The 13,354-nt window shown below is 36.1% G+C and overlaps 1 protein-coding gene across 1 annotated transcript in view; it reads right to left on the bottom strand.

The window, feature by feature from the left end:
• The window catches only part of TUSC3 (tumor suppressor candidate 3), a 142,760-nt gene that overhangs the window by 18,783 nt on the left and 110,623 nt on the right, over positions 1 to 13,354 (bottom strand). The window contains exon 7 of the mRNA XM_074866287.1: positions 6,384 to 6,447. Within this exon, the coding sequence (XP_074722388.1) occupies positions 6,384 to 6,447 (64 nt within the window). The remainder of the gene's footprint in view (positions 1 to 6,383; positions 6,448 to 13,354) is intronic.

Genomic DNA, 13,354 nt, shown 5'->3' with positions numbered 1-13,354 from the left:
ACTGAAACTGGTTTGATAACGAAAATATTTACTGTGACTTTTAAACTTACTCGGTATAATAAAGATTCACTGTTATTGCAAAAGGAAAAAAAAATGACACACTGCATTCAAATCAGTTTTATTTCTCCAGGGAATGACATAAAAACTTGATGAAAATGGATGTTCATTAGAAGTACTGATTAGTGTATACCAAAGGGAGAAATGAAAGAATTGAAGAAATCTCTCAACTTCAACACAGCCTATCCAACCATACTATTCCTTATCTTTCTCACTGTATCTTCACACAGAGCCATATTTGCAGCTCAACACTGCATATTCCAATGGCTGTTCAGTTTACAACAGTCAACATACTCTATCTGTATTCAACTATAGTTAATTACAACAGTAAAAATATCTCTTCTGCCTCTATGTCTTCTTAATAACTCTAGCCTCCCTAAGTCTAGCAACAGTACTTCAATACCCTTGTCTCTAATTCCTCTTCCTTGCCTCTCCAAGAATGTGAAACTACCTGCACTTTTTTTTTTTTTTTTAATAAATACCTGATAATTTCCACTGACTCTTATTATCTGTGACCCCATTTCTATCAGGAAATGGTTGCAAGAATAGACACCAGCAACTTGGAACATCCTCTGCATGAGGAAAGAGTATAATTTTTCAACTTGGAAAGGAGAAAAGAAAGAGAAATCTATATGGCAAATTTTATAAAGCCCCAAATAGACAGAAAAATAAAAAAAAAAGAGAGAAAGGACTATTCCCCATGTCTTTATTTAGTAAAGTCACACAATACCACTATTGTGCAAATTATAGGCTAAAAAAAAATCCTAGAGGAGTAGCTTCTGAATACTACATGAAGTTAAGACTGAAAATTGATTGCTATAGAATGCTGTGCCATAATACACAAAAAAGGATTAAAAAGAAAAAAGAATGTATTCATCGGTGGCTAGGAACTATAATATTCTGTATGCTAGATCTGGCCCAAAAATGCCCAAATCATTGATTATATTTGGATGTTTTGTTTTGTGCAATCCTCTCTATCTTCTTAACAGTCATTGCTGCACTTATACACATGGATGTAACCTGTGATGATAACTTGAGAAGATGCTAAACTTTACTGCTAAATCATAATGCATTTAGATATATGCTCTTTTATGTGGTAGAATTAGATATCTAGCTAACAAATAGATTGTCTTACCAGGATTGCTCATGTGAACAAAGTTGTTCATCTGTGTAAATTATGCAGTCCTAGGGTCCTCAGAGATATTCAGACTCTTGCATTAACAGGCTGCACAATGTCCAGCAAGTTGATAGCCCCACATAAGTTACTGCTTTCATATCCATTTAACAAAAAAAATTTCTGTTGAAATAAAATCTATTCCATACTCTTATTTGAAATAATTTTTGTTTGTGCAGTCTGCCACATTTATTCTACAGCAGTTATACGTCCATTTCTGTGATGACTTTTTGATAACTTTTCTATTTCAAAGGGAAGTCCCAATATTGATACAATTCTACATAACCCCCCAAATTATTATGTGTGTAAATTACACTCAGTTGCTTGAAGCAGTGATCATCAGGCTGATGTGAGGATAAATACTAATTTTATATTACATAAAACTTCCTTCTCAATTGCAAATGTTACCAGGGTTCTATTGCTCCTGGGAAGGAAATCAAAGTTGGTCAATTTCAATGAAAACTGAAAGCACATATTTAAAAGACCAGCATATTTTTAAGGATGATTAAATGCAACTTCAAATTAAGTTTATACTTAAGTGTTATTCAGTATTACTTTTTCTCTGGAAATAAATATTAAAGCATTCTCTCTGCCAGAAGAAAAAACAAAACCCAAACACCTGCCAATCTATGGCTAGCAATGAGCTGTAAAGAAGCATGAATAAAAGCAAACCTTGCCTTTTGTTTTCTTCCTAGGCAATAAAAAAGCTAAACCATAATGGATCACATTATTCTACCCCATAGAATGTTCTGCTCATTTTTGAATGAAAACATTACTGAAGACTCCACTAATTCTACAAGGCTGGCAAAAGATCCAAAGGGAAGCCAAAACCTTATGACAGACAAGATTGTTACACACAGCAGCATGAGCCATGAACTGCAGTTTGGGAGGTTCAGACGGGATGTTAGAACAACTTCACTTCTGTAATTGCCCAGAGAGATTATGTAATCCCAACCCTTGGAGTGTTTAAACACTTGCACTAGACGAATACATGGAAGACCAGATCCAGTGTTGGGGATAATCCTGTTTTAAGAGGAAGATTGGAGAATATGATCTTGAGAGGTCCTTTTCAACCAACATTTATGATTTCCATGATTATTTCTTGAAGTTAACTTTCCAAGACAAGGGAAAGGGGAGACAAATAACAACAAAACTAACAGTCATGTTGTCAGTATAACATAAACCCCTCAAAGTTTCAGAGTATTAATGGCCTGAAGGTCACAAAAGTGTATCATATAAGAAGCACCATCATATCCAACCATGTTCTTTCACTGTTTCTGTGAGGGTGCTCACCCACAATGACACAATGACTAGCTCAGGCACAGTTTTGGATTCCAGCTCTATGTATTTGCTCCATACCTGAGATAACAGCCTCTTTCCTGGGTGTCATCTGAGTGACTGAGCAGGAAACAGTGTGTGTGCAGCAAAGCTTATCAGCTCTGGGTCAGCTTGAGCATGGGCAACTAGGTTACTTTGCACTGCATTCCTAACGGGAAAATTGTATTGGAATGCCAAGACAACTCTGGATTTGGAGATAGATGAGATCTCTGTCTTGGCAGGGTGAAGCTATACTGTTGTGGACTAAATGCTCCTGGAACAAGAACAAAAGCAGTGATGCCATGCTGTGCTGGAGTTTGACTGGAGTTGCCTCTGTACTCAGCCAGCCCGGTGTCTCCACATGCTCTGGACCACACAACCATTTTACCTCAAACACTGCAGTCTAGAACTAGCTTGGGCAAGTGAGTCTGAAAGATCTATAAATACTCATTTAATAAGGTCAAAAGAGTATTAGAATTACAGGGGCTAGTTCTTATATGAAGGACTGTTTCTCATTTTTTAAAAGTTTACTCATTTTTATTCACTATTCTGCAGCATGGAATTCAACAAGGTCTATGACAAAATATTTCTAAAGAGAAACTTTACCCAAGGTATAAGACGCTATGGACTCGGTAAGATGTCCCCATCAGCTACCATTAAGAAGCCTCAGAATAAATCAGAACCTGATTTGGGACTTTGGAAATGAAATAATGCCTCCTTGTTCTGAAGTGCTTGCTTAGTATGGGTTTTTAATGTCTCCAGAAAGTGTTAAATCTCACCTATTTCAGCTAGTCTGATCTGACACTAAATGCAGTATCAGTATTTTGGCTGTTAGAAAACATCACAGAAATAAAATTAAGTAAAAAAATAATCAAAATGCCTTTTTTTAAAAAAAAATTGTTTTACTGATGTAACATTGTACGTGCTGTAGTATTACAGTGACTTCCATTGTGGTACCAATAAGATGTAGTAACCACCTGTTAGGACTAAAACTATTTGTTTAAAATATTATAAAAATTTTGGGCATACACCTAGTATGTAATCAGTAACATTGTACAGATTTTATTTAATGTAATTTTGCTTTATAATATAACTGAAACAGAATATCTTACGTCTTTAAAAGTCCTCCTTACCCATGTCCTAATTATGTAGCTACAGCTCTGGAAAAAACAGCAGATCTTTATATCCAATTCATCTAGCAGACTGGGTAGAATCACCATCTAAAAGCAAGTGTAGAAATGCAATGGAAATTCATATTTTCTCATCAGAGGTATTAAAAATTCACTTTATAGAGAAACACAACATTGCATTTCAACATCTAGCAAGAAGTGACAATCTTGTCCTTGTCCTTACTACTACAAAGTGAAAAGAAGCAACCAAATGAAGCATGTACGTTACCAGCACAGTAATATCTTGTTTTAAAATTCAATGCATCTTTTAAACTTTAAAGGATAAAGTGAATGTATTACTGTTTATCAATCTGGCATATTTTTTTCTAATTCCCATATTTTCTAACATTTCCTAAATAAACAAATAAAGAATAATTACTACCAACATTGAAAGGATAAAGAAATATTAATTCTTTCATGCATAACTGTTAAAATCTGTCAAGATTTCATGTCACTTGTGAAATCTGTGTGTAACCAAAAACAGCTCAATAGTACTGAGCCATGAAATGAAACCTTAGAGAATTCTTTTTGAAAGTGGCAATGAACAATCTCACTGAAAGGATTCTTTCAGCCAGCTGCTTTAATGTCGTTAGCCAACTTCCCAGTTTAAAGACAGTCTCTGCCAACAAAAAGATATCACTTTCATGCCTGAGTCAGACAAACAAAATATGTCATGAACAAAAGTTTTGTTTATTTTTAATCTCAGCTGGTTTTTGGGTTTACTCTTCCCATTCTCAAGCAGCCAAAATGATTTGTTTTAGGTAACAGATTTGTTTAAAATGTGGCAGTTTGGGAAAAGCAAAAAACATTAAAAATAAATTGTGGCTATACAAAAGAAAGCATAAAGATGATACTATATAAAATGCATACTATCTATTACACAAGAAACTTTTAATCTGAAATATAATAGCTGTCTCTGTATACTTTTAAAAAAATGTAGCAATTAATAATCACTGAGTTTTGACTTGGCAGTTTTCAGGTAAAGCTATCTATCTTTAACTCTCTCTTCCCAAGAAAAGGTGCCCAAATTTAGAAATAATGAACAAATAAATGTGTTTCCAAAACTTTAATGAATACAATGTAATTTTGACACAACATCAGTTAGGGTATGATATAAAACCTGGAGAATTGACAGAATCACAGAATGGTTGAGATTGGAAGGGACCTCTCGAGATCATCTAATCCAACCCCTCTGCTCAAGCAACCTGCTAGAGCAAGTTGCCCAGAACCATGCCCAGTCAGGTTTTTCACATCTTCACAGATGGAGACTACAGCCCCTCTGAGCAACCTGTTCCAGAGTCTGACCACCCTCACAGTAAGAAGCATCTTCTGGTCTTCAGACTGAATTTCCTGGTTTTCAATTTGGACCCATTGCCTCTTGACCTGTCAGAGGGCACTACTAAGAAAATCCATCTCCTACTTCATTTCCTCCCATCAGCTATCTATACATACTGATAAGATCCCCCTGAGTCTTCTCTTCTACAGGTTAAACAGATCCATCTCTCTCAGCCTTTCCTCACATGAGAGATGCTCCAGACCCTTAATAATTTTTGTGGCCCCTTGCTGGACTTGCTCAAGTAAGCCTACATCTTTCCTGTACAGGGGGGCCCAGAACTGGACACAGTATGAATGTTGCATTTACTCTGCAAAATATGATCATAACTTTGAAATTAAACTTGCAATGGCTATCTACAGAGCAAATAAGGTTTCACAGGTAGCAAAATTGTTGCCAGGTAAATGAATGTAATGAAGCAAGATACAACAATGGTGTTCTCTTTGGCTAGTAAATGTCAAAGACAACTGTAGATGGGAAAGCCAGAGGAAGGGCAGGATCTAAGCAAAAATAACCTCAGGGAGAGAACAAGGGAGTAGCTATGATCATCAAACTCTAAGATCTGCCCATTACTTCAAGTTGGGAAATGTTTTTGCCTCTCGTTCTCCTTAGAGGAAGGTATCTGTGATGAAATTACTGTATTTTAATAGTGGTTAACATTGACTACAGATTTCATTTAATGAGCAAAGCTGATCAGAAGCAGGGTTTAAAGAAACCAGATAGTATATGACTTTTTCTTACAGATTATTAAGACATATTCACAAAAAAATTAATTTAACCTGCTCTGACTCAGAAAGAATAAGAGTAAAAGTAGGTCTCAGAGTCTTTCTGTGAGGATACGATGTCAGAACAAATGGGACTGGGTTATTTGTTTGAAAAAGTAGTAAACTGTTTTAAAGAAAACCAAAACCTAAAGACTACTAGAGGACAAATCATCTTCATGCAAGATTAGTAAATTTCAGTATGCTTGTCAGTTAAAAGAAATCAAATAATTTTTAACATCAAATTTTTAACTTTCATAACAAAGAGTGAAAGAGAGAAGAAAATTAATTTCTGTTAGTGAAAAGATAACATTGAAAGGAAAAATATTAAGATTAGTAACCAGGCATAAGAGTAACAAAGGAGGTAACAAGGTACATGTTAGTGAAAAGCAATGTCAACTTACTTGTCAGTAAACAGCAACAACATTGAGTATTTATTTAAACATATAAGTAAGCCAAAATACAATACCTGCCCAAAAGTTCAATGACATTCACTGTCAGAGCAATTTCATTTAACAGCACACTGTGACTCAGCTTGCTTTTTTTCTATTCATCACCACTTTGAAGGATACTCAGCAGAAGAATAATATGTGATTCTGCAACAAACTGAGCCTGACTGCTTCCATGTATGTAACTCTGTAAAATAAAAATGAAAAACAATCCTCTTAACAACAAAGAAATCCATTGAAAATGGCACAACTGGATATGTGAGAATCAAAATAAAACCTGTTCTTCAGAAAAATACACAGCAACAGCTACAGGTGAACAGCACAATTTATGTATGTATGTTTAGCAAAAAGGAGTGTTAAAACCAGCATATTTAGGCAAAGCACATATATACAGTGAAGGTAATGTTTCATATACACGTGGATTATGCTGGACCTCTTTTCACACTGCTGCTGGTGTGGAATAAAGAACATGCAATTAGTTGCTCAGGAGACATGATTTTGAGAAGGGAGGTGATGAAGTCAAGGACATGCCTCAGCATGGTTTTGACGAAAGTTAAAACTGAACCTTGCCTTTAAAAGTATCAATCTATTTTCGTCTTACTCAGATTGAGTGGTTTCTTCACACAAAGTCTATTCCATCTGTCTCCATGAAGGTACAACTGTGTCCATAAAAAAATCCTAATTCATAAAATGTCTTGTTCATATCGAATTGTAGTAAATGCAATCACAGATGTTAATACTAAATGCAAATCTTTTCCCCAAAATAATTATTGTTAATGGGCTCATTCTGTACATTTATTATTAAGGACTGTCCTGGTTTGTGGGAGTTGCGGGGTTTTTGGTAGCAGGGGAGGGGGCTACAGCCCCCTGTGAGAAGCTTCTTCGAAGCTCCCCCGGCTCCAAGTCAGACCCGCCTTTGCACCAAAGCTGAGCCAGTTAATAATGGCGGCTGCGCCTCTGCGATAACATATTTAAGAAGGGGAACCTGGGAGGAGTTGTGGGAGTTGTGAGGAGAAGTTGCAAGGAGAACGCCTGTGTGAACACTGAGGTCAGTTGAAGACAGGAGGAGGAAGTGGGTGAGCAGAGACTCTCCTGTACCCCATGGTGAGATGGCAGGGCTGCTCCCCCTGCCACCCATGGAGGCTTACGGTGGAGCAGGTGCCGATTTGTGGCCTGGGAGAGTCCCACACTGACCCAGGTGACTACACCTGAAGAAGGCCGGGACCCTGTGAGAAGAAGGCCCCGCTGTTGTAGTTTGGCACTGGGAGGATTGCAACACGCAGGGGTGACCCACACAGTGGGAGTGACTCATGTTGGAGAGAGTTTGTGGAGGACTGTCTCCTGTGAGAGGGGGACCCCGCTGCAAGAGGGAAGGAATGCCAGGAGTTCCGCCCACCCCGAGGTGGAAGAAGTGGTGAGACTGACTGCACCCCCCCATCCTTGTAGATATCAGGAGCAAAGCTGAGCCCAGGAAGAAGGGAGGGATGGGGGAAGGTGTTTTAAAGATGTGGTAATGCTTCTCACCGTCCTACTCTGTCTGTTAAGTGTTGCTGTTGTTAGCTTCTCTATTAAATTTATGTCTTTTTTTCTTCACCTAACGAGTCTGTCTTTTGCTTGTCACCATAATGGATGAATCATCCCTTCCTGTACTTATCTCAATTCCTGAATCTCTGCTTTCCTTCCCAGCACTGGGGTAAGGGGGTAATGAGTGACAGAGTGGTGCTCAGTTGCCCTCTGAGCTCAAACCACCAAGCCTTTTGCTTTATTTTCTCCTTCTCAGCACTGGAGGGGAAGGGGAGAGTGAGCGGCTTCATGGTGCTCAGTTGCTCTCTGAGCTCAAACCATGACAAGGACATATAGTATATTATTCAGAAGTTATTACTATTTATTGTTAACTAGCTATGATAGCAAAAAAGGAAGCAAAAATCTGCAAACATGCACAAAATGAGGGAGATTCTCTATTCTGCTACATCAGTTACAAACATTGCGTATAGCTTATCATACTAGCCTATGTGAAATTAAGTATCTCCATGTTCTCAAAGTATTATTTATATGTATTTTTCTTAGGCATAGATGCAATTTTCAACCCAATTAAATAGAAAAGAAAATGCTCTCTCCTATTAAGGTAAAGAAAAAGGAAACTTTTTGTGTCCTCTTTATGAATTGAGGGTTTTGTTTGTTTATTTTTTAACTTATATGTTTTGCTTTAATTCATCTTAATTCTGCCTGAATAACATCCTTGTTAAGATTCAGAATAATTCTGACTTTATTTACTCTGATGCTTCAGCGTACAAAAGAATGCCTTCATCTGCACTGGTTAAATTTTGGTTGATGCACTGTCAAAACACGCAGTTCATAAGATAGATGGTTATCTCCTGTTTTCAAAATTCACTTATATTATGCTCATTCAAATAGCCAAGTCAAAGCTAAACCAGGCAAGAACTTAATGCATCTAAAGATTCCATCTCTCAAAGAAGACTTATTTTTTCTTTAACAAGATAAAAAATCATTGATCTCATAAGAATATCTCATTGCAGTATGATACGACAACAAGCCAATCTGTATTTCTTGATCTTTTGCAGGGCTCCTTATAACTCTCACTAAGGCTATTTATAGACACACACATACACACATATACATAAAACGAAGAAAGGAAATAGGAGTATTTCATATTAACAAAAATTAATGATGAAGTTAAAATGCTTAACAGATTGCGTACTCTGACTCAGCTGTGACCACAGTCCTGCAAATAGCGACCCTCTGTCATTACTTCTCATGCAGCTAAAGCAGTATATATATATGTAGGTATACATACACACCTGCAGGATCTGGACGCAAGTGTGCCTAATGTTAAACATCTACTTCTTACAATCATAGCACCAAGTTATAGTCTAAATTTTACAATGATCACAATACGTACTGTATTTGTTAATACAATGAGAACTGAAATAAAAGACAAGCCTTTCATCAGAAAAGTGTAACAGGGTCTACTACAGCTATTTAGTTATTAAATACCTATATGCATTTATACGTAATCACTACTACTCTTTCTCTACACACATGCTAAACTGTATAAAATTGCACACTGGGAACTAAAGAAATACACTCTATGTTGAAGAGACATTATTATCACCGATTAATAAAACTGGTTGTCACATGTCTCCTAAGACTATAATGCCTTCTGTATTTGTAAAATATTTAGATGAGAGGTGTCATTTTTATTGATACATTTAACACTTTGTTAAAGTAAATTATTTTTCTCTTTGTGGTAGCAATTTAATTCACCATAATACCATTAAAGGAACAGAATCTAAAGCATGTACATAAACACATACACATGCAGAGACTATATAGAGAAATCGTTCTTTTCCTCAAAATAGTTTACTGACATTAAATTGCTTAGATTTCATCTTAAGAGGGAGGAAGAGTCTCACCCCCAAGAAAAGCAAATTTTACGCTACTGCTTCTGATGACCTAAATATGTCCCACACTAGGGAGTAATCACATTTTAGGTGCTAGTCTTCATCACCCAGCATAGTAACTTTATTTAAAAATATTACTCAAGTTTGTGTGACTTCTGGTTTCACTTGGGAATATCAAATAATTTTGTTAATGAAACAGGGCAGTTTCATAACTACCTACCTGTCAAACCCATACATTAGTGATGCTTTTTAAAATGCCAGCAAATATACTCTCAACTCTGAAAATTTCAAGCATGTTTTTTCATCAGGTATTCACACCTGAAAAATTGACTGAAAATTTCTCTCTCAATGTGAGGATGATAAGAGCTCTCAACAGGTAAACTCAGTTTGCAATGCTGTACATGTAGACTACTTACAGTGCACAGCTGAAACACCACAAAGAAAAGACTAGAAGTTATAAAAACTAATTAGATCATTAATGTTTGTTTAATCATATTCTAATTTTAAAAAGTGAAATCTTGTCTACTTGAGAAGGCAAGTTTTCATATGTACAGCAGTGGTATGGTGATTTGATATAATGTACTACCAGGGTTGGTATCACAATGATATAACAAGGATACGGTTATTGGAAAGACATTCTCAGAAATCTTTGACTGCCTGTTCGTTAAATTCCCAATGTAATTAGTTCTAATGCATGACACAAAATATGTATACTCGTCTTAGGATTTTTTCATTTGAGGTTTTTCCAGGAGCTGTTTGAGAAGCTTTCAAGGTATGAAACGCATCACGAGACCAGTGTCTCAAAATATTAAGTCCTTAAGAAGACAAAATCATGAAAACAAAGATACTCTCATTTTCACTATTAATTAAGTGACAGATAGAGTCCTAGCTACCACCTGGTAATCAGTATAAAGAAAAAAACATGGACTAGATACAGTTTATTTGCAAATGCTGAAACTTGGCCCAGCCAAAACCAAACAAACCAAAACCTGAAACAAAATCTGCCTAGAAGACCTAAATCAGAAAATGTAATTTGAAAACTAGCTGATGAATATGAATCTCTGGCTAAACATCTTATAGGGATTAATACCGTAACTATATTTCTTCAAATATGAGTTGCTAAAGGCATAGTCTTGCTTGCAAGGAAGTGGATGTTCTTTGATTTAGTTCTGGAAACATTATGTGTATATTAAAAATCTAGTAAGAGACAATTGTTACCTACTGCTCTGTCCCCAGTAGAGCAGACAGGAATGGATAAAGGCAAAGTAAGTAGCCATGTCAAACACAAAAAACAGGCTTCAATATTGTTTGAGAGGGCAAGAGATCTCAGGTTAACTTAGAGAGAGTGTGCTAATTGAAAGCCAGTTATTTAAAATGTTAAATAAGGCAGACGTTTACTGTCCAGTATTGCCTTTAAAAAAAAAAATAAAAATTAACTGTTAACTTAATTGTTCTATTACAAATGTCCTTAGGTAGATTATTTTTTAAAGTTACCTAGTAATAAATCAATAGGCTCCTCAAATTGCTTCCCCAAGACATTGTTCTCCAAATACTCAAAAGAGCAGCACCATGCATCTCCTCTATAGTTGTGGGTCAGTCAGAGCGATGGTAGTGAAGTTGTCAAGAAAGTGAAAGACTTCCAGTGATGAAGGATAACGAAAATAATTTGCATTTGACAATGTGAATCACCTGAATTTATGACGGTACCTCACCCCATTTCTAATGAGGAATGGATCTTAACCACTTTATAAAGGAATTACAGATTGTGTTTTTTCCACGATGAACTTTCAGACCTACGTCCTAAACAAGACAAAAATCAGAGTAGAAGTTTTCAGAAGACAGAAGACCAGTAATCAATATAAAGATGATGGCAAACAGCTTTTCTTTAAGGGAGAATAGTGAGAACTGTGTGGCATTTGTCCTTGTGTCTTTCCCTACAGTCATATGATGACACTGTGAGACCAAAGTATAGATTATATTTGTATGCGAACATATTTATGCACATTTACCCACATACACCAGTTTTGTACACTGCAATGGCCACTGACTCATCAAATTTTCAAATTCATGGCCATCTGTGGCTCATACTTACCTAAAATAGAATATATTCAAAGCCAACATTCTTTTAAGGAATTTTGACAAATTAGCTTTTCAACAGTTCACAACCAGTTTTCTCCACACCTTTCTGTGGTTCCTCAGTAGCTTTTAATTGGGTAAATTTCTTGAAATTATATCCATATAACCAAAATAAAGGATCTTGTCACATGTGAGGTTTATTTTCATACTTCTTTCCCTCTATAAGAAGGTTGCTGAATGACCTAAATGCAAGGTGCATATTATCATGAAATTTTATTTGAGGCTATAAACTATTAAGGGACTGAGAAGTAAGATTTCTTGTTTTACTATTGTTTCTGCTTTTGACACTGAATCAATTTAATATTTGGAAGCTCTGTGAAGTCTCTCTGGCTGCAAATGCTCTAGGCAAATGCTTTAAATAAATTCATGAATAAACTCAGTATTTCTCTTTCATTTTAGAAGCATTAAGAGGGAGGACCATGTAAGATGTAAAGCTAAAGTCTGTCAGAAGAGATGGAACCACAGTCTGAGCAGACACACAATTCCCGTAGCCACACAACTGATGCAGCAGCAAATGCCATGTTGGTACGACTAATAGGGGAATCAAAGCATGAGTGACTGACACTTTGAACCAGGTCCTTTTCCAGCTTTAACATTCTCCTATCTCAGGTCTGATTCCACAGAAGCAATTTGAATTGCTAACTGGGATAATCCTGTCCCCAAATCAGGCCATTTTCTTTGGCAGTGACAAACAATTGTTCAGTGCATGCATATTTCTACAAAGCTTTGTTAAATATTTATCTGTTATTTGTAAACTCATTAAATATTTAGTGTTATGGAACTGCAGATGGTACATATATATAATCCCTCACTAGGATAGTCAAGGATAACAACAATGTAATATATTTTTAAATTACCCTAAATACAGCATATGCTTGTGATTTCAAGAGTGATAGTTGTCATGGTTCAGTGAAATACTTAAGCGTAATCTGTACTCTTTCCTTCCTTTCTGTTAATACAATGTGAATAAAACAGAAATAAAGCAATTGGAAATAAGGCCTCTGTGAGTTATATGTTAACTCTTAAGGCAATACAATTAAATTGTGGAATACCCAAGATCAAAATTGAAACATGATTTCAGGTGCTTCAGTACTCTAAAATAAACATAATGATGTTTATTTTTTATGACTATGTGAATGACGGATGCTGGGGGGGAGGGACCAGATTAAACTGAGTAGGGTTTGGTAACAGCATACCAAACAAGGCTACTCCATGAAATATTATCATTTTGTATGACTAAGAAATAAATAGTCCTGAGTGTACAAGACATGACAAACATCTAATAAAGTGTATTGGAAAACAATCAAAAGCAGACAATTTTGATAATAATCATCCTTTCTAACGATAAACTGAATTTGGATTGCATGTTGAAGAAACCTCTAGATGGAGACTACACCCTGGAGGAGAAAGGGGCCCAAATTCAAGCTAATATATGTGGAAAGAAGTGAAGCAACTCACTAGTTAACTGTCCCCAAAGAGACAGAGTTACGAACTCGGTACCAATATTACATTAACATTCAGGGTGAAATTCATCAG

This window comes from Strix uralensis, chromosome 4, assembly GCF_047716275.1.
Source record: "Strix uralensis isolate ZFMK-TIS-50842 chromosome 4, bStrUra1, whole genome shotgun sequence".
Lineage (NCBI taxonomy): Eukaryota > Metazoa > Chordata > Aves > Strigiformes > Strigidae > Strix > Strix uralensis.
This window is presented reverse-complemented; position numbering and strand designations above follow the sequence as displayed.